The 21901-nt window shown below is 44.5% G+C and overlaps 1 protein-coding gene across 3 annotated transcripts in view; it reads left to right on the top strand.

Moving 5' to 3' along the window:
• The window catches only part of GALNT16 (polypeptide N-acetylgalactosaminyltransferase 16), a 72983-nt gene that overhangs the window by 26119 nt on the left and 24963 nt on the right, over positions 1–21901 (top strand). For all 3 annotated transcript variants that reach the window (XM_061463263.1, XM_061463262.1, XM_061463265.1), the window contains exons 2-6: positions 8842–9014; positions 12116–12214; positions 18112–18179; positions 20596–20661; positions 21634–21755. In XM_061463263.1, coding sequence (XP_061319247.1) covers positions 8842–9014; positions 12116–12214; positions 18112–18179; positions 20596–20661; positions 21634–21755 — 528 coding nt within the window. The remainder of the gene's footprint in view (positions 1–8841; positions 9015–12115; positions 12215–18111; positions 18180–20595; positions 20662–21633; positions 21756–21901) is intronic.

The raw sequence follows: 21901 nt of genomic DNA, 5'->3' as shown, positions 1-21901 counted from the left end.
GAGTTTATGAGGTCTAAAGTTGCTTTCTCCTCTGTGAAAATATCTGTGGCGGCATCTGTCACTCTAGACAGTTGTGATTCACTGGGAGAAAAAGGCTGAATGTAGGTCACTTGAGTTCAGAGGGAATAGATTAGTACATCAGAACAGGAGGCACATATGTTGCATCTGTTCAGACAGTGTAAGTGGGGTAGTGGGAATAAAGATACAATTTATGTGACTGATATGTTTAATGAAGACTTAGACCACCCTCATTTGAACTGTCTTACTGGCTTCACAGCTCTACCAGGTAATCAGGAGGACATTATCTGTCTTAATTCAGAATACTATATGTCAGTATGTCATAATACAGATGATACTATAAATCAAGGTTCAGGTAATGCCAAATACTGTATGTCAGTCTGTCATGATAAAGGTGCTATAAATCAAGGGTTAGGAAATGCCTAAATGGACACTGAACATCTAGCACTTAGAAGACAAATAACAAAATATTGCTCATTTTTCTTCTTTATTTTAATAATTCAAAATCCCTTGGAAACCAGGGCATATGAAGACTGGGATATTTTTCCCCAAGAAAAAAACGCAGCTTCTCATAGTGCCTTTTTTATTCTAAAGGACCTCGAAACACACTTTTACAAACTGTGCGTATATAATCTTTAGCAGAACAGTATTCCTACATACAGCAACTAACCTAGATGGCTTTTGTTAAGGAGGTTCGCTGTGTGATATTAAACAGATGTCTGAATGCAGACAGCTTCATGTCCATGTGACCATCATTTCTCTGTACAAATCCTTCATTCCCAGAGGCTACCCTTTGGGATCTCTTTCTGACAATGCTGCTGTTTTGGTGTGGGTACAAGCACGAATTGCCTAGTCCCTTAGGTATTCTAATAGTGTACTGTCATGTCTGTCTTCTTCTTGATGACAGATGTTATCATGCATATTTACAGATGGAGAGAGGTGTGCTTGGAAAACAAGTGCTGTTTCAGGAAAAAAAAAAACCCCACAGACCTCACACTGCTCTCTCGTTCTGGGATTCAGTAATTTTAAAGACCATTCCCTCACTGTTTTTCAGGGTTTTCCTCCACATTGTTTTTCTCCTGGAGAAAAATATGAAAGAGTAAAGGTTTCTATCAACAAAAACGGCAGCGTACCTGTCACAACAAAATTTGCCAAATAGGGAGTAAATGGCTCATACTGCAGGGTATGAGATGAAGATCAAATGAACGTAGAAGCCAGATGTATATGTATCTGGACATGCAGATGTTTATACAAAATCAATGTATATGCATGTCATAAATATATTAAAACCAAAAATGTTAATAGTTTTTCAGTTTTGCATAATGGGCATCTGTGTGCATTAGACTTCAAACTGAGGGAAGGAATAGGCCTTGGCAACTGCTTTACTTCATCTAGGGTCTGGATTTCCTCAGAGCTGTTTGGAAGAAAGTGCCCTCAGGCATCTATCTTTGAAACCCTTTTGGCTTCTACTGCTGTGCCTTACTCAAGACTCCCAAAAACAAAAGACTAGAAGGATGCCCCAGGGCATCATGTCCCCTCCCTGCAGTTATGGGCAATGTCTTCCTGCCTCTGGGCTGCTGAGCTAGAAAACTTCGTAGGATCCAGCTTTTGCTAACTTCTCAGGTCTGCTCAGGATTAAATAGCTGGGTCAAAGATGGACATACTTTATAGAAGTCATCTGCTGTATGTTATATTTTGTTGGCCAGCAGTAAAGCATGATAACTGCCAGTATCCTACACCTGTCACACATGAGGTTGTATAATAAATTCCAGCTTCTCAGGTTATTATTCTACAATGAGTATACACCAGGACTGTACTCAGAGGGAAATCCAAGTTGGCATGATTTATGTATGGATTGTTAATCTGCATGGGGGTGGAGAGGGTTTAGTTTGTGCTAAAACCAGGCACTGCATGTGGAAGTGACTTGTTTGCATGCAGTCTGATGCTGAGCTCATATAACCAGCATGGCAGCCTGTACCCTATACTCCCCAGGGCTGTTGTCTGCAAAATGATTGCAACTGATGTGTGCTGTGGTGCTGGGGCTTGTGCACTGTGTGCTACTCACTTTTGGCTGTTCCCCAGCTGTCAACCCATGTTACTATACATAGAGCTGGACATAGTGATCCAGATGTGCTTCCTGGAAGCATGTCTTCCTCCTGTAGACAAGGACATGCAGGGTCAGGGTAAATATCACAAGAAGGAAGCTTCTTCATCAGCTTCACTAAAAAGATGGCTAAGTAGGATCATTAAGCAGAGGCCACTTAGCTTCCCCAGAAGCAAGGCTGTGATTCTTACACATGCAAGCAAGGAGCTGGGACTGTGGTAGGACAGACACCACCTTTCTTTATGCTGAGAAATTGGATGTGGGGAGTGGTGGTGAAGCTATCAGAGAACCACTGCTCATGATAAGAGGTACTAACTTAATTGCTTTTGGGTTTCGGTTTGTTTTTCTTTTTGCTGCTCCCCCTTGTAAAGTTCCACCACATGGTTTTCCCATCCTGCGTTGCCTATTTGCCTCCCCCAAACTTCCTGAAATACCAGTTTGTCAAACCATGACAAGTCTGCTTGAAATTTATGGTCAAGGCTTGTCTGTCAACACACTGCTGTGACCTCTAAGTCAGCAATATCCTGTTTCTAAACTCTCCACACTAACAATCCATGTCTGTGACAGACATTATAGGAGAGTGTGATGTTCACCTCATCTGGGATGTAAGCAGTAACATGGAAAATGTGGTGCCACCTTCCATGTCTCTTGGAAGAGGCTCTGAAAGTAGCATCCAAAAATTGATGAGTAGGGGAGAACATTGCTGTGGAAACCAGACACAGAAAAATAATTTCTTCTCCTTTCTTGCCTTATGCAGGATTTCTACCTTTTCAGGCCAGATGCTTGAGGACACTTTGCTTGTCAACAGCTCAATGCCTGGAAAAACTGTGAGGAAGGATGAGAAGAACAAAACAGAAAGTATTTGGTGAAATCCTGTGACTTCCCAGCCATGAGACAGGGATAGAAAGAGTTTCTCGGGCCTAAACCAAAAGAGAGCAGAGATGCAGTCTTGCAGAGCTGGCAGAGTTGCTTCTGCATGCACAGAAGGCAATAAATGCCAGGAGACAGTGGAAAAGAATAGAGAGGTGGAGAGGCACCTTGGGCAAGCAGCAGGCTTTCGCTGCTTCTCACTCCCACCATCCCTTGGCAAACACAGCTCTTTCACAGGGCCTGGAGAAACCCTGAGCTGGCAACCATGGCCTTTTCTCAGAGGACATTGAAAATAGCCTCTGCTGGGGGCTCACCACTGGTCTTTCCTGCTCAGTTTTGAACTGGCAGCATGTCTCAAGATTGTCCAGTGTTGATGGCAGTAGAAAATCTCTTGTGCCCTATTAACTGCCTATGGGAGCTGATCAATTCAAGTAGCTTTACTGCTTCCATTGTGTTACTCCAGTTTGTGCAAGCTACACACAAAACATCCAGATTGGTCTCTGAGCTCCTCTGTCAGCACTTGCACTTCCTGAAGAACAGAGATGGTTCTATTTAGCTGTGGTAGTTTTTATTAACGTTTCATAGCAGAAATGCCATAAGAGCATGGTTCCTAAACCACATTTACAATTAATTTACGCAGTTAAACAAAGCATGAATAAAATAAGCCCTGTGCTGTCAGGCACAGCTTTTCTATTAAAGTCTTTTGAGCAGTTTTCCAGAGAAGTATACAGACTATTTCATGAGACATAACAAGAGCCTTGTGTGCACTGGGATTCCTAAACCCAGCTGGAAATGCAACACACTCTCTAAAACAAATCCTCATGGCAACAGGCCTTCACAAGATACTATCTTTCATATTCAGCTCATCAAGAGTAGCTTGCTCCTTGGGACTTCTTGCAGCAATCAGCTGTGCTCTGTGCCATGCATAGCCCATCCATGTGCCAGCATATGGGTCACAGAGCTGAGCAGCACCTATCTCTTAGCATCCCCAAGCACTACCCCACTGCACAGTACCACCACATCTGATTGTTGGTAGTGGTGCTGTGCTGTCCTGTCTTCTCTGGGACATGCCTTCAGGTCTCTGGAACAGCGTTGTGGAGCAAGTGGAGTGAGCCCATGGAGCAAAATCTCATAGAATCTCATAGGGTGCAGCCCCAGCAGCTCCCCTGTGTTTTACAGAGGTGACTGAGCCCTGATCTTTGCTATGAGGGAAGAGGATTTGCTCAGTCAGCAATCCAATGGGCTGAAGCTGACATTAAACCAGTTCAGTAGGGAAATGTCTGCTGCGGGAAGGGTGGACTTGAAGGGCTGGTGGGATGGAGGTGCTAGCAGGGCTGGGGTGGCGGCACTGGCAGTATGTGTGGCTGTGGCAGCAGGGTAAATTGAAGATGGCCTTAACTGGGAGGAAGGTTTGGCAAGGTTGTTACTCCCTGGCTTGCTTTGTGTCCATATTTGTCAAGTAGACCTTCCTGGTTGGTCAGTTCTTCCAGCTAAAGACACTCACTGGGGATGATTTGTGATTGCATTTCTGTTCTGGAGTTTGACAGAGCTAACACAATCATGAAAATGAGCTTAAACCAAAAGAGAAGCTTGGCAGTCCCCTGCTCCAATTTGCTGTATTAGCTCTAAACATTTGCAAGAAAGATATGCAAGAGCTGCAAAGTATATGTCCTGTCATACAAAACTGCTGTTGGACTAATTTTACAGTAAGTGTAAAATGTTTAATTGCACTTACCTTTGAAAGTTTTGCACACCTTACTTCAGTAAGTAATGACTCCTCATGACTGTTGGAGTACGGCTATCCCTTTTTCACTTGCCCAAGCCTGCTGCTACAGAAAGGTATCTTAGAGCCCTAAAGTCCCCAGCTGCTCTGGTTTAGTGTGACTGTTTGCACGATACTGGAGCTGGGGTGCCTGTGTCCAATGACAGACAGTGACAATGCACAGAGGTGAGTGGCACTGTCAATATTATAGCCTTGCTCTTTCACAAGTGATAAGGACTAGAGGAGTATAATGGTGCTAGTTGAAAAATGAGGCTCTCAGGTTTTCATAGATGTGCATGGCATTAGTTCCTTTCCGTTAATCCCATGCTTACAAAGTTAATTTCACTATTTGAGTTGTTTCTGGTCTCTTGAGCCATGTCAAAACACAAATAAGAATGTGCTTTCAAGAGCAGAAGAGGATCTTATTTCATTCTGTTACTGAAAAGGAGTATTAGACACTCACATTTCTAGTACCTATTTATTTCTGCTTTCACATAGCAAATTCTTTTTTGGTCTCTCACAGAGCATCAGTCGGAAGGAACTGGGCTTTTCTGTTCCCATAACTCCCACTTGTAGTTCCAGCCTCAGGCATGGAGGTACATGTTCTGTAGCTGCATAAAGAATTTATGGGTATGGAATGTCCTGCTTATGTGATAAAAGACTTGACCCTGCATTCAGCTGTACATCCTGTGCCTTTAATGTGCCTGAAGCTCATATGTGTTTATATTGACCTCTTCCTGAAGTGAGAGGTGTCAATGTGAAAGGAGAGGAAAAAGGGGGTGGATGTCAGTCTACCCTCCTCAGAGGATTTGGCAGGGGACTGACTACTTATTTCATAGAGAACCTGTGCTGCTTCTGTCAAGTATGTTTTGAATTAATAATGATAGATGTCCTGTAGCCAACCATCTATATTCTAGGAAAAGAATCTGATAAAGCAAGTCAGTCCTTAAAGGTAAGTTTTATATTCGCTTTGCCAGGCTTGTTTCTGTCTGGGCTCCATTCATGATGGTGTTTGCTTTCTTCTCTTAACCTGACATTGCTGTTATGTGGTTTATAATGAGCTATAGTATCTAGGGCTTTTCTGAGGCTTTTCTGCTACCTTGCTGTTTCTGCCATGTTTTGTATTAACATGGACCTGATGAACAGCAGAGGTCTATGGTGCCCTTACTAAATGGCATTTATTGTTTTCAGATGTGGGTTTTTTTTCTGTGTGTTAGATAATTTTGAATTCTAATGCTGTTTCCAAACATATCTGACATTTTTGCTGAATTTCTTATGGATATGACAAACATGCTGTCTCAATATCCGAAGTACTTACGAAAATACTGTATAACACTGGATCTAGAGCAAACCCCGAAGACCTGCTCTCACGATAGCCCTTCTGCTCTGACAGTGAACAGCTAGCAATTCTGCCCTGACAGTGACTTTCCAACCAGTTACACCCATTCTGCAGTAGTTTCATCTAGACTACTATTTCTCTACCTTGCTAATGATAATATCTTACCAGCCTCTATCAAAAGCCTTGCCAAAGTCGTGATGTGTTTATCTCCTGCTCCTCCACACCCTTAAGACTGATTACTCCATCACAGGAGAAAATTAGGTTGGTCTGACATGATGTGCTTTTTGTCAAATCTCAGTTGGCTCCTATTTATTACCTTGTTATCTTCTTGGTGCTCACAGATAGATTGATATTTGATTGCTTGTTGATTAGCTGTCTTTCAGGAAGCTGAAGCTAGGCTCTCTGAGATATCATCCCCTGAATCCTCCCTTTTCCCTGTTTGAAGAGAGCACAAATTGATGCTAGCTGAGATAAAAGTGAGAATTGTTCTTAACTGACAATTAATTTCCAGTGCTTTTTTTTCAGCTTTATAAATTTGACATAGAAGTAACATGTGAACTGTAGTATCTAGAGAAATTGCCCCTAAAAGTTCAAGTTTAGATGTGTCATGGCCCTGAGGGCACTAATGGACCTTCCTGTCCCTGCCCACTCCTTGGGGCTCCCCCGACCCTGCCCAGGACCCCAGGGGCTCTCAGCTACCCACAGCCCTGTGCTGCCAAGCCATAGGCCCTGCCCTGATGCCCCCCAGTTGCCCTACTCCTGTCTGATGTGTAGGATGATCCCTGGCTGCCAAGTCCTGCCCTGAGACCTGCTATGGGGAGGTACAAAAGTAATTATTTTCCTCCTTGTACTGAAAATTAGACTTTCAAGGGAGAGTCTAGGCAGCAGGCTGTGAAATCAGCTGTATGGGGTAAACCTATATGCAGCAGCTTAGTTGTGCAGCAGTTGAATAAGCTTCTTTGTGTTGAAAGTAGTGGTGAGCTTTTTTTTTTTTTAAACTGTGAATGGTCATTTGCCTTATTCTTGTATGGTAAGAAAGGGACACCTGAGCGTCAGGCTGATCTTGGCTGTATTAGGCATAATTTTATGGACCACTCTTTTTTTTTTCCCCCTCTCTCTCTTAATCTTCTATCCAACCTTCTAACCTTTAGTTTGTCTTCACTCTCCAATAGCTTCCTTCCAAAGACCAGCTTGGCAAAACTTGCACTCTGGCCATGGCTAGCTAAGCTGTCACTAATTTTTGTACATCAGTGTTTTGCAGAGTTTCAGTTCTCTCTGTCCCATTTTCAGTGCACTCAATTTGCTGTGTTTCTCATCTCAGCAGACTGAGTTCAGGGCTTCATTGAGTTGTCCATGGGGACACTCAGATCTGTAACCCAAGAGGTCATGGTTGTTTGAAATCCATCAATATGTATGAGTAATTCAATTTGTATCTTCTAATGTTCATTATCTTGCACTTCTCTACACTGAATTCATTTGCCATAATCTTACCCAACTGCCTGGTTGTCCTATGCCTGTCTGCACTGCAGGGTAGCCCTTCTTGGAAAAAGGTGCAGAGATGTTTCTTCTTCTAAGCTTTCTTCTGCTTAAGGAATTTGCTGTGGTGCTGGATCTCTTGAGTTGTTTCCTAGCCCACTAAGGTGGCTCATCCAAAACCCTGTGTGATACTGGGGACCAGTGCCTGGTCTCTTGCCCTCTAAAATTCCTAAAAGGAGCCTTATAGTAGAAGGAGAAATGTAATCGAGCCTAGTATTAGAGGGCTATTTTACAGAGAATGATGTCAAGATCTGGGGATTATCCAGCGCTTTGGATAAGATGTGAATGTACCAGAATCCATCTTTTCCAGCACTTTCAGGGAGCTCCATCTAGCACTTCTTTGTACAAAGCTGGGAGCACTTTATGGCTTCTTCATGATTCGGTTTACCAAATGCCTACCATAGACAATGTGTTATACTTTTACTGTAGAAACAGTCCTGATTGCTTTAGAAGCCAGTATTTTGCAGTTTCTAATTTATTTCCAACCAGAATCTTGTATCTAAGAGTTCAGCATGGGCTACAACTGTGCCTGTCCTCCCTCTTGGTGGCCCTAGTGAATGGTCTTCAGGGGCTGGCATTGCACTGACTCTGTGGCCTAGGGAAGCTAGCAGAAAATTAGCAGAAAAAAGGGATGGCTCAAGTGTTTTAGCTCTTGTGTGGAACTGGAGACAGTCACATGCAGCTTCCAGCTTTATCATGGACTTCTGTGGGAGTGGACAAAGCTGGGCAAGGCACAGCAGGGAACCTGTGAAATCAGCTGCTTGTATGTGATAGTGATTGCTGACAGACTGTAACTGGTTTTCCTCAAAATACCGTGTTTCAGCCACATTGGCTGGAGGTTGCTTTCAAACCTGTGTTGCCTGGGAGGGTTTCCAAGCGGCTGCGGTCTTGCACATTCTGTGCAACAAGTGCTGAAGGGAATTTGGCTCTACCTGCGTTATCAGGAGCAGCAGGTCTCATCCCAAGCTCAGTCAGTAAGGATAGTGAGGCCTGTGATTTTCCTTGGAAAGGGCAAATATAGCACTACATCTATGAAGGTTTCCTGCTTTCCTTTCCAAGCTTTTGCCTGTAATGCCTTCCCTTTTACCTTAGCCACTTCCAGATGTGTGGAAAACAACCTGCTTTAGTGTCTGTGTGTCTGAACATTATTACCTGAGTCTAAACATGAGCTGGGTGTTCTCCCTAATGCTCTGATGGTTGTCTCTGCTCTAGATGACAAGGGCTCCCCAGAGAGAGAACAGCCGGAGAGGTTTTGATGAGAAGGCTTACCTGTCCTCAAAGGTGCTGAAGGCTGGAGAAGACCCCTACCGCCAGCATGCTTTTAATCAGCTAGAGAGTGACAAACTCAGCAGCAATCGGCCCATTCGGGACACCAGGCACTACAGGTACCATGCAACCTTGGTGTGGGGAGGCCACTGCCTCCTCCTGTGTTGCTCTGCAATGTTGACAAAGGGTGGTTGGGGGTTTTCTTCACCAGCATCCATCTGTTTCTTTCCTGTATTTCACAGTTAATCTGGAAAGGTCTCAAATGTGAAGAAACCCTTGACTAACTCAGTGCCAGCTTGTTGCTTTTCTAGCATCTCCTCCAAGGTCCAAACATCATCTTGATGTTTCAGCACAGCCCCTCCATTGCAGATCAAATTGCTCATCTGACAGTTGTTTGCAAAACTCCCTTCAAGCTCATGTCTTCCCTTAGTGACCCTCTGTCCTGGCTGTGAAATATGCCATTGTTGCAGCCTTGCTTTACTCTGGTGTTCTTCATGTGCTGTGCTCTGGCTGTCTGAAGCTAGTTTGGTGCCTTCTTTCCAGCCTGGAAATGATGGTTTGGATGAAGTCTGTTGGGTGAAGATAAAACTAATGGCCAAATAACAGTGAATATTTCATGGCTTGCAAAGTGCTCATTGTTCTGTCTGGTTTCACTGAGCATGAATTTATTCTGCTGACTAAACTCATCCTTAAATTGCTAATAGTGCTCAGGTAACTATTTTGTAGTTTCTGGAGCACAAAAAAGATAATGTTGTACCTTGAAAACTGTAGGTTTGATTGTGATAGGGCAGTGTAAAACAGCCTACTTGACAACAGATTAAAACCAGCAAGCTAACAATATCTGTAATGCTTGTCTAGTTGGGCTGGAACCTAAACCCTACCAAGGGTTGCAAAGCAAAACTTCACAGCCACTGGAAATAGGAAAACAGGCATCTAACCCAATTGAAACTGTGAAAGGGATGTTAGGAGACCTAGAGCTTTGTGAGGCTGCCCTCACTGACAGCACTCAGTGCTTTGTGAATGCAAGCAGTCACCACCTGGGTTGTGAGATAAAAGTTTTGTGCTCCTGTTCCCCAGCATAGTCCTTGGGATTGGCTTTCTAATGACTCAGAGGCAGAGGTATCATGTCCTTGATTACTGACAAGTCTCCCTGCCATGCAGAACTGCTGTTTCGTTAATCTGCTGTTGTGTTGTGGCCTAAAATCAGCTCGCTTCAAAGGTGAATTACTGTTTAATTTGATCCATGGTAGCATGCAGAGCATGTTTTTTGTGAAAAGCCTTATCTATGCACTTTAGTCTGAAAAAAACCATACAGGTGATTCCCTGGAAATGTATGTCCGTTTCAGCGCCAGCTTTGCAAGGATTCCCTTCAGCAATGGGGAGTCCAAAGTAGAGTATAATCAGAGCAGTAAAACTTATTTTTGTGTTCTTCCCTTTGGCAGAGGTGGCAGTTTGGGAATGAAGGAGCTGTGTTTGAATACCTTGTCTTGTAAGACTATTGGAATGGTGGCTGGGGTGGCAGTTTAGGATTAGGACTTATTTCAGCTGAAACAGAATCATAGAACTAGGGTGGAAAAGACCTCTATGATCATCGAATCCATCTTTTACCCAGGACTGCTAAGTTCACTACTAAACCAGGGCCTCATCTACATGTTTTTTGAACACTTCCATGGATGGGGATTCTACCACTTGCCTAGGAGGGGAGCCTGTTCCAGGGAAGTGGTGGAATCACTGTCCCTGGAAATGTTAGACTGTGGTTTGAGGAAAGGCCATCTATGTGTCACAGATGGACCTGGCTCCCCATTTAAGGAGTGGGAGGGTCAATAGGTCCCTAATATGTCACTTTTTCTTCAGGCACCCAAGCAAAGGTTGGCATACTTAACTACACATCCTACAAGCTCCTCTGACCTAGCACGTAGCTAGGTTTTGATCCAAAGAAGGGGTCAGCTTTCAAGCACAAACTTTGTCCTTGTCCTCTGTGATGCTGTAAAAATGCTGAGTTTTTGAGAAGAATTCCCCAAATAACATATACACCAGCATTTTCTGCTTTTGCACTTCCTGATGCCCAACACAGTTTATATGCATTATCTCATAGAGTTATTTTAAAACAATAATAAATGTGGTACGTCTCCTGTCTGGTCTCGGGTTTTCCACTTTATTCTTTATCAAGGTTTCTTTATATGTGTTAAAATTGCTGAAAGACACTGCAGTCCACTTAATAAAATCTTGCAATGAAACAGTCATAAACCAGTAGGATCGAATGTGATGACAAGAACAGTAACAGGTTAGTAATAGCCATAAAAGAATAGTAAGCATATGTGAAAGTACAGGTAGTGGTTGTAAGAACTGAATTGTATTTTTCCCAAGGGTGGATTCAGTCTATGTGTGGCCTTAAGCTGTTAAACACACTAGGCCACAATTTCAGTTGCTCTTCATTGGGCAGACAATTAGTGCACACTAACTGCTGTTTGACACTGGCTTGAAGCTAAGAAGACAGACACTCTGGAGGAGCAGATCAGCCCAAATCTGCCATTCTTAGTATCGGCCACAGTTGGGTCCAGGGTTCACATCTGTGAGTTGCTCTTCCCCAAGAGTGTTTGTTCTCCGTAGGGTATGTGCAGCCCTGGTGCAACCAGCCCTTCCTTCCGAGTATGAGTGTATGCACCTAACATTACACTGTCAGATGAGAAGATGAGAGGAATTGCTTTCCATTGCCAGCTGAGGTATTAGTGTTGAACTTCTGCAACTGCTTGATGCAAATCACATTGCTAGATAGTGTTCTCCTTTCTGTTAAGTCCAGTGTCCAAACAATTTGAAGTGCTTTATACAGTGATGCCTTGGTGTGCCAGCTCCATGCATCCTTAGCATGTACATGACCTATGCATGAATAAACAAGACTTTACATGAATCGCAGGTGAATCCAGGGACTAGAGCCCAAGATGTCGAACTTTGTTCCCCATAAAACTCCATATGCCCTCCTAAGCATGCAGCGTTTGAGTTTAGGTATCACAGCCTCCAAACTTTGCCTTTCATCAGTCACAGTTCTTTTTAAGTTCTGCCAGCCTTGGTGCAGGAGCTGCTAAGGTCTTCCTTGCTGCAGCTCAACTGTGCTGTTCCTGATTTTAGCATATTACACTCTTCTCCGCTAGAAACTCTACATTGCTGCACTAGCTGCAGGTGGCTGATGTTTGTCTTACACTTCTGCTCCTCTGTGTTGCAGGTGCACTTCTGTACGATATGACACAGACTTGCCAGCTACCAGTCTCATCATCACCTTCCACAATGAGGCACGCTCTACCCTGCTCCGCACAGTGAAGAGGTGAGTTCAGCAAGGGTGCTGGGCACAGATGATGGTGCCTGGAAGGGCACTGGTGGAGGGCTAGGCTTTTTACAGCAGATAGCCAAGCAGGGTGGCTGTAGTTCCCCAAGTGCGTGTGGTCTGCCTTAGAGTTGGCCCACTAGGACGGGTCAGGGGCTTGGATTGGCACTGTGGGTGTATCTTCAAAGACAGGGTATCTGCAGTTAGCCGCTGCATAGCCTCTATGGAGAGATTCGTTGGTATCAGAAAAGGGTCTACTGCAGGTGGGAATAGAACTTGGTTTGGAAGAGTGAGGGGGAGCCAAAGGGGACACAGTGTGTTGTTAGTTGTAGCTAAGGAATGGGGCTTGGGAGGGACTGTGTTCCATAAATAGGAATAAGCAGCCTGCTCCCTGCTAGGGCACATGTTGCAGGAGCTGGGGCTGGCTCAGTGAGGGCAGGGGCACAGCTCACAAGTCTTTCAGGCAAAAGGTGATGAACTTCAGGTCTCATGGAGACTGAGCCCTTGTTGTCTGAGCAATTGCTGCTGAACAGTTGCTGCACCTCATGGTCCACCAGATGCTCCCTGGGCTTTGCACACAGGCTTTGCCGAACCTGCAAGACACTTGCTATCTTGTACCTGTGTTTCCCCATATCTGAGTACCGGCTGTGGGTGAATCTAACCAAGTAAATAGGTGGCATAGGGCCTGTCAGCATCCCCAGGTAGACAGAAGCATGCAGTTATCTGTACCACAAAGCAATGTCCCAGCTGCTCCTTCACCCTCCCCCACTTCCATCATCCCTGCAGAACCCGTGAAGGTTCTTTTCATTTTAGTTTTTACACACAAAAATGCCATCTGCCCTCTCTGACTTTTCAAATCATTTCTCAAAGAGTCTCTAAAGCGTGCAAGTGGGCCCAGAACAGCCTGTGGAGGCTGAAGGAAGAGTGAATTGTCCGGGTAGAAGGTTGAGCTGACGGTATCACTAACAAATGCATTATTCATCATCACTACTTCTTCCCCTGACATATCCTGTGGGCTTAGAGAAATGTGCTTCGTGAATAAATAACAGGCTTTTTCAAGTTGGCCTTATGGCTAGAAGGCTGGGTTTCTGTCTTCCAGGTTTGGTGCTGCTGTGCTTCCAGAGACCTCTATATATTGCATTAACACATTTTGCCTTTTTACCTCTATCATTTCCTTCTCATTTGAACCGTAAAATGAGTTCTACAGAGCCAATGTTCAGAAAATGAGCAGATTTGTTTGGAACAACAGTGCTGCTAGGGCAACGGGAGGAGATTTCTGCCAATGACAGCAAAGGTCAGACAGTAAACGGTTAGGTGTTCAGAAACCATGGTAGTAGGATACTTAAGAAAATCTTAAGGCACTTAATCAAATAGTCAGATGCCATGATAGTTAAGATGATATTCAGAGCAGCAGTAATGCATAGAGGGGGAGACTGATACCCAAATCCTATGGAGGTGAGGTGTACTAATGAGCAGACGAGTGTTGCTGATGCATTAAGATACTGCTTGCTCAAAGCAAGGTCAACTAGAGTAGGTTGCCTTTGCCTACGCTTGATCAGTTTTTAGTATCTGCAAGAATGGAGACTCTGCAATCACTCTGAGCATTCTCTTCTCAAGGCTAAACAGCCCCATTTCTTTCAACCTCACCTCATACATCTGATGCTTCAGACCCTTGTCTTAGTGGTCGCTCACTGGACCTGCTTCAGCATGTCCCACTTTTTCTTGTCCTGGGAAGCCTCAAATGGACACAGCTCTCAAGATGTGGTATTACCAGTCTCTCAGATGTGGTCTCCTGCAACCCAGAGCCCCCCAAAAAGACCTTGAAAAATGGATAACCCACCTTTTCAGATTGGTCCCTTCAGTCCTGCTGCCACCAGAGGAGTGCTGTTGGGAGGAACTGGCTGCACTCTGCTGTGAATGGTGGGGTGGATGGCATTACCTCCCAGACCTCTGGTTATAGCTGGAGTCTTCATTACCAGATGGTTTATAGCCAGTGCATGTGATTGATTTACTCCTTGCTTACATCAAATGTCAGAGGTATCTATGATTTATCCCTGCCTGACAAGGGATCCCAAAGGCTGAATTCTTATTGGGCTCCAGAGTATTTCCAGTGTCACACAACCAAGCCTCAGCTAGCAGCCTTGTCTTTGAGGCATGGGAGGTTTGACAACCATGCACAGAGGTGAAGGTTCAGGTCATGGCTGCAGTGATAGAAGAGGCATAAAGCTAAGTCTCCCTTGTATGTTGACACTGATGTTACAGAGGGAGATGAAGATTTCACAGTGCTCTTCAAGACCTCTTCTGTAACCTGAGAGTCCTGTCTTTCAGCAAAACACATTTGAATGCCAGGCTGAGTTACTGCTGTGTATGTAATTATTGCTCAATTCACATACACAGACAATGCACCAAATACTGTGTAATTAGTTTGCAGCACTTTGGGATAAGTCAGCTATCAAAGGAATTGTTCTGTTCCATTTGGTTTTATGACCTGGCTGTGTGTCTGCTGAGAACCACAGTGATATTAAGCAACAGGAGGCATAAAATTGCACTGCCTTCTTACCTGCTGACTAGTCAGGCTTGCAGCTAGTCATTATTTCTATATCCATAAGAGGTTTCTTAAGCCAGGTAGAGCACGGTTATTTAGATAATTAGAATTAAATATTTGAGATGCATCTGGTGAAAGTTAAATATGATTCCACTGTTATGGGCCTCTTCCCAAGTTTGGTTATCATAATTATGCTAAGGGAATGCTGTAAGAAGTGGGGGTGGAAGAGGCCAGCTGATGGAAATAGGCAGCACTGAGCAAATTATTCTATGGCTGAAAACCTTTAAGAAGCCAAATCTTTAGAGGTGAGCAGAATATGTACTACCAGTTGAAGTTCTCATACCTGAGATCTTTGCAAGCGTGGCTGTCGAGTGCCTAAACTTGAGCATTCAAACATCATCTATAAAATGTTGGGAAGTTCTTGGAAGAAATATATGAAAAGGGTACTGGAATTGAAATGATGTAAAATTAGAACTCGGAGAGCCTGTATGTGCTCCCCTGAGTCAGATACTATCTTACTGTGTTATTCTGACAGCTCTGAAAGGTAACTCAGCTAAGTGGTAATGCTGGTCTTGGGAAGTGATTCAGGGGCGAGGCTCCTGCATCACTGTTCATTTCAGTGTGATCTAAACACAGCAGCTGTAGGGACCAGACCCTGATCTTCAGACCCTTCTTGCTAACCCCCACCTGCATGCATGCACACAAAGGCTCACATAAGCACCTCTGGCAGCTCAGCAGTTGCTAGGCTCTCCCTTCTGCCCCTGGGATCTCTGCTGCTGGGTGGAAGCAATAGGAGTGATGTGCTGCTGTTGCCACTTGAGGATGGGAGAGATGTTTGTGTATGAGGGAGAGGGGAAAAATAGAGTAGTGACTCTGTGGAGAAATAACTTCTTCTTCCAGCACCCAGTTGCTTGTTTCTCCTGGTCTCCAGAGGCAGCATGTGCTGCGTGCCTGCCTGCTGCTGTGGGCTCCAGCCATCTTCCTCCTCTGCCCGAGGCAAGGGCATCAGGACCTGCTGCCCAGCCTGAAAGCTGCCAGAAGGACCGGGCCAGTGCACCAACAGGCCATGCTGACCCAGGTCCTACAGCCCCATGCAGGGAGTCGTTCAGACTATTCATTTGTTTTCAGTGTAGTGGGTGACAACTGGTTAAATATATCCAGCAAGAGAATAAGAAGGGGAGTGGGGAAAAAACAAAAGGGAATGGGCTATCCACCAGCACCTGTAAATATGCCAGTTCAAATGTCTCGTTGCTGGTGTCTTTGGTCCTGCAGGAGATGTGTGTCAGTCAAGAGCTGCTTGCCTGCATGGTATCTTTTCCTTGGCAAGACATATCTGTCACTCTTAAACCAGTTACTTGCTTGGCATCCTGCTCTCTTTCAGAAATAACTGTCACTCAAAAGGCATTTTGTGTGATTGATATTTGTCTGATTAGTTGTTAAGCAATACAATCACTTCTTCTGCGGTGACTATTATTGCAGAAGGGAAAATCAACTGCTTTGTTGTATGGTCACTTTCTTTATTTTTTATTTCAGTAAGTATTGCAGGGACTGTTTGGTTTTGGTGCAAATGTGAAGGTGAATAATTAGGCTTTAGGTCAATGGACTTGAACAGCTGTCAGTGTCTATGCAGACATCCTGTACAAATTCTAATTAAAAGGATGCTGTCATAGTGCTAGAGCATTTGGTATAGCAACTCATTACAATCACAACTTAAATAATGGCAAAAGAGATTATTTTGGAACAAGGGAAAGCAGGGTGCTTCTCTGCTAACATCGGAATAAAGGAGATTATCTGTGAGCTGATGAGGAATGGATGTATTAGCAGAGGCGAGAAACTCATTGGCAATGGTGTCATGCAACAGCGTAAAGACACTGATACTGCAAGAAAAGGCAAAAGAGGTAGGGAATCCATGAGATGAGGGGGGAACAATCTGTGTTTCTGCTGTAAAAGGCAATTGTCATTTTGACTTTTGAATTCTAATAGCATTTTGTGCCTAATAGTAATAGATTATCATGCCAGTCTCTGCATCTCACTGAAGTGAAATACTAGGATTACTATGTTTCTTGTTAAAAAGATAAGCAAGACAAAGTGGAAAGAAGATTAAGTACCTTTCCCAGGGATTCACAGCAAATTATTGCAGAGCTGAGAGAAGAACTGGGCATTGAACAATTAGCTGTGAACTCCTTGAGGAGTGTTTTCTCTCTACTGGGGACTTGGTGGACAGGTGAGGAAGAGAGAATGAAGTGTTTGCTCTCTTTTCTTCCCTGGTTGTGTTGGGCTGGAAGACCTGAAACTTGTGGAGAGAATGTGAGCATTGCCAATAGTCAAGCTAGTGGGAGAAGGTGTAGAACACTATTTTACAGCCATTACGCGGCAGGATGCAGCCTGTCTGGATTGATTATGTTTTGCATTCAGCTTGCACTGACAAGAATTTCAGTGCAGGCCACCCTTGTCTGTAAAATATGCAGATGACGGCTATGCTGGGAGAAGCTGCAGTTATATCTGCAAAGAGGGACAGCACCCACCTTCCACCCCGCCATGCTGGAATAACCAGAAAGGTATGAGCCAAGAGAAGAAAATGAGGTTCAGCTTTGAAAAATGCAAGTTCAGTCATCTGCAGACATGCAAGCCCAAAATGCAAATACTCTCAGAGATGTATGAAGCAGCAGAGATCTGAAATAGAGAGGGATGTGATACTGAGCAGTCAGGATTTTGCTGTATGAGACAGCAGAAAACCCATCCAAACTGAAGAAACTTTGGCTCTGTATGCGAAGCCATCAATGATGCATCTTAGCAAGATGGTAATTTATTTCTCTATAGCTCCATTCCTGGGAGTATGGGATTACTCTTTTTGTCTGTTTCCTGTGGATAACAAAAAACGCAAAAAGCCAACAATTTTTCTCCAGAATTGCTCAAAATCAGAAGAGCAGGTGCCACTGAAATGAGATGGGTTGCTAGGACTAGGAGGACAATGTTTGCCTCTGTTTTTCATATTAAAGTTTGAATAGCTGTTGCCTTGGGGTGCCTAAGTGTTACTGAGCAGTCCTGTTGAAGGCAATGAGGACTTGCCTGTGCATAGAGGCATTAGAGGAGGCTTGAATATGCTGTGTAACTGTGGTAAAACCAGGGGACGAACTTGAAGAAGGTAATGGAAAATTAGTTCAAGCATTTTAAAGAAATGAGAGGTACAAAAAGGTCAGAATCAAACCGCTCTGACTCCAGGGTACCAGAGCATGTTAATCTCTGAGGATGTGAAGAACTCTGTGCAGAGCCTGGCAGGTGGGAGGTGTATCAGTCCTACATTGTCATGGCAGCTCACAAAGATTGTCTTTTTCCTCCCTGGGTCCTGCAGTGTCCTGAACCGCACCCCTCCCAGCCTCATCCAGGAGATCATCTTGGTAGATGACTTCAGCTCAGATCGTAAGTATGGACCTATTTCCGTTGCACTTATTTCTTACCTTCTGTTTTTCCTGGTTTTGGTTGCTCTGTTCAGTCCCCCTCCTACAGAGAGATTCCCTCTTGTCTGTATGCAAGAGAAAAAGAACAGGAAGTTTTCCTGTGTTTAGCTTACATCCATGCATGGCAGAGGCCAGAGCCTCTTCACCTTTTTCTCTTTCCATTGGGTCTGTCCTTTCTGTCAACTTGGCAGTTTTGGCCAGGTTGCCAGAGATCTTTGTATAGTTTCAGTATGCATCGTACTGTGAGCTGTTTAGTGCAGATATGTATATAGCAATGGTGCACATGAGCAGAGTGGGAAATTACAAACCAAGAGGGAGCAAGAACACACTATGGAGCCTACAGAAAATTGCTGCCTGTGGTTCTGCAGATAAACTGGGATGAGAATGCCTGCCTCTGAGATAACCAGGTGTCCCTGTGGGAGGCCATGGAAGGGTAAATGCTTTTGACAGCACCATACCTTCTCCTGCAGCTTGGCACAGGGATGGAGTGTCATCTGCATGAGTCCACCAGACCTGCAGACTGGAGGCTATGGACTCTTTCCATCTGTACAGTTGCTCTTGCTCCTGGCTGTTGTGTAGTAGTGGTGAGGTGGTGGGGACAGAAGACTTCTTGCTTCTATCATGATATGCACTAGATTCAAGGACAATCCAGTTGTGTGCCACTTATAATAATTGATAATTACTCCTTCAGAACACTTTACAGATAGCTGAGAATGCCCACCTTGACCTGCTGAGGTAAGGAAGCATTGCTCTTACTAAATGCTTATGTAGCTTTGGCAAATTAAAAAATAAATAAAATCTAAAGTGGATGCTGACATTAGGGATTTAAGTTTCTGAGGGCCTGGAAATGTGATTTGGGTAACATCTGAGCTGCGCCCAGCTCAGCTGTTGGAGTTGGGTGCTCCTGAGCACTTCCAACAAATAACCACAAGTGTTCCACATTTAGCACCTAAAAACTCAGTTCTCAATGGCCAAAGTTTCCAGATCAATAGTGATGGATTTTTGGTACCAGAAACTCCGATTTAGGCTCATAGGAAAATAGAAAGATTTTCAAAAAGCTCCATCCCATGACAACTCTCATTTTTTCACTGGCAGCTGGATATGTGTGGGTGCAGCTACTCCTCTGAGGTACCTGCATGGAGGCACTTTAGAACACATTTGAGGTCTGACACTTTGCTTTAATGTCCGTCTCAGTCTCTCCAAAGATACAGAGAGTCTGTCAGCTCTGGCAAGGAGTTACAGTTAGAGTGATGTGCTCCATTAGAGTCATTCACCAGTTAGAGGTGAATGACTTAATGTAGATTCTTATACCTGAAGTTGTGACTTGGCCAAGATGAGTGTTGCCTTCCCTTATAGCAGATGTCCAGCAAAATCTTCATGCTCTGTAATTAAGAACACCTTCCACTTCACTTGGATGATGCAGCAGCTGCCAAGATGCCCACAGTTTTTCAGATTGCCCATATCCTTGAGAATGGAAATGCTTGTGCAGGAACTTGCCAAGAGATGCAATTTGGGTAATAGCCTTTGCATTCTCTCCAGAGCACTCAGTCTGCAGGAGAATGACAGAGGGAAAGGGGGGGGTAGCGAGATATGAAAGGAACACAGAATAAATATGGAAGCTGGGGTGAACTTGGTGGAGTAAGGAAAAGAGCAAGTTAGAAATTGTTATTCCTATGACCTCTGCTAAGGCAGGAATAGAGAGATGATATTTGAGAACTAAAGACTCAGAGCTCATTGGTAAGCTGGGCCAGAGCCAGGAGCTGTTCCTTCCCATCATCTTTCCTGGGCAATGTAAATGTGGGATGCCGCAAGCTGCCAGCACAGCCCTCGGTTAGGCATCCATGTATTAAAGTAATGGTGTCTCCAAGGAAGTGGGTCACATCCCTGTGGTCTTTATCAAACGAATTCAAGCAGAAACTGCCCCCAGAATAAACGGTGGGAAATGCCCCGATGAGCTGTTGAAGGCAGAGAGCAGGTGAGATAACTTGATATGACAGGACATTCTTTTACTTAGCACTGGTGATTTGTAGCCCAGGCTCCCTACAGTCCCTCTGCTTTATCAGTGCTTGGTGCCACATTGCCAGCACATGTCCCATTGTTCTTGTGAAATGCTGAGTTCGGGAGGGCAAAGGCCTGGCTGCTCAGAGTATTGGGAAACACAGGCTCAGCTGTCCGAGGAGGGCAGCAAGCAAGTAGTGCTCTTCTGTGTGCTCTTTAGGCAGCAAGATTAAGGCCATCAGGCTGATTAATGTGACGTTAAGTGAAAGCAGAATTTCCCCTCCTGTGGAGAAGCAGGAAAACAGTTAATTTGAGCTCTCTGTTGAAGCCAAATAATTCATGCATGTGTGCCAAATGTGCGGTTTTTTGCCTTTCCTAAGCTGAGGACTGCCATCTCCTTACCAAGATCCCAAAGGTCAAGTGTCTACGAAACACCCGGCGAGAAGGTGAGTGTGGAAAGCTTTGTAAGTACAAAGATTGTGCAGGTTTTCCCACATGGCCTGGTTTGCTTGCCCGCTGCTTACATGTTGTTTCTTATGGTTACAGCTTGTTTTTCAGTATAAGGATTTGTTATCCTAGTTTGGAGGCTCTGTGGAGGGAGAACCTGGCTTATCAACTCTCAGGCTTCAGGGCTGTCATTTCATACTTCAAGTAATAAGAAGTGGTGTCCAGAGGCCGTGGCTAAAACAACAACTACATTTTCAGATCTTTATAAATTTAGATGCAGATATAAATCCTGTCCTTTCAAACTCAGAGTTTAACAAGCCACCAAGGAGATGTGGAAAAAGGAAAAACAATCACATATATATCATAAAGAGTTACAGTTATGGGAAGTTATTTCTCCTGTATCTCCTATGCGCATAAATGATAACTCTGACTTTCTGAGCTGCTCTTTAGTTTGACTCACATGTGCTGACTTATGTCTAAAATTGCTGGTGCACAGCAGGCCTGGAGCAAGGATCTGGAAGGGGAGACAGGAATCATTGTTTAGTTCACAAAGAACATCTCAGGTAGTGGGATGGCCTGTAAGAAAGTAAGGAGACATCTGAGAGCCAAGTTGACATCTCTGACCACAGGGCAGAATAAAGGACCAACGGGAATAAAGCAGATAAGCAGTAAGAAAGGCAGCAGAGTAGTGCTTGGTCCTACGGAAGTGGTGAGAGGAACAGTAGGGTGCTCTAATGGCAGAGACACTGAGAAGGCAGCAACAAGGTACCAGTGGGGAGGACTGGAAGGGGGTTATCATCACAGCAGGAACCCGATGGAAGCTCAGTGGCATGGACAGAAGTGACAGGCGAAGTCATTGTTGGTGTGCTGCTCTTTTCCTGTGATAGCTGCACACAATATTTTCTCAGAAGGATGCTCAGCTGTTTCCCTTCCTAACCTTCCTGCTCCTCTGTATCCTTTCCTTACTGTAGGGCTGATTCGTTCTCGTGTGCGAGGAGCTGAAGTGGCTGCTGCTGACATCCTCACATTCTTGGACAGTCACTGTGAAGTCAACAGTGAGTGGCTGCAGCCAATGCTTCAAAGAGTAAAAGAGGTGAGCACCATGTCCCTCCCTGGTATGGATGGAGCTGGCCTGCCTTGTGCTGGTGGATCCTCTGCCCTCAGATGCCACCAGCAGTACTGGTGAAGAGAAAGCTTGCCCAGATACTCCTCAGGCGGGCTGTTACAGAGTAAGGTACA

Source organism: Pezoporus flaviventris, unplaced genomic scaffold, assembly GCF_033815535.1.
Source record: "Pezoporus flaviventris isolate CSIRO_AGI_PZ_B2104156 unplaced genomic scaffold, CSIRO_AGI_Pfla_v1 ptg000036l, whole genome shotgun sequence".
In the NCBI taxonomy this organism is placed as follows: domain Eukaryota; kingdom Metazoa; phylum Chordata; class Aves; order Psittaciformes; family Psittacidae; genus Pezoporus; species Pezoporus flaviventris.
The sequence above is the reverse complement of the archived record's forward strand: the minus strand, read 5'-3'. Positions and strand labels throughout refer to the sequence as shown.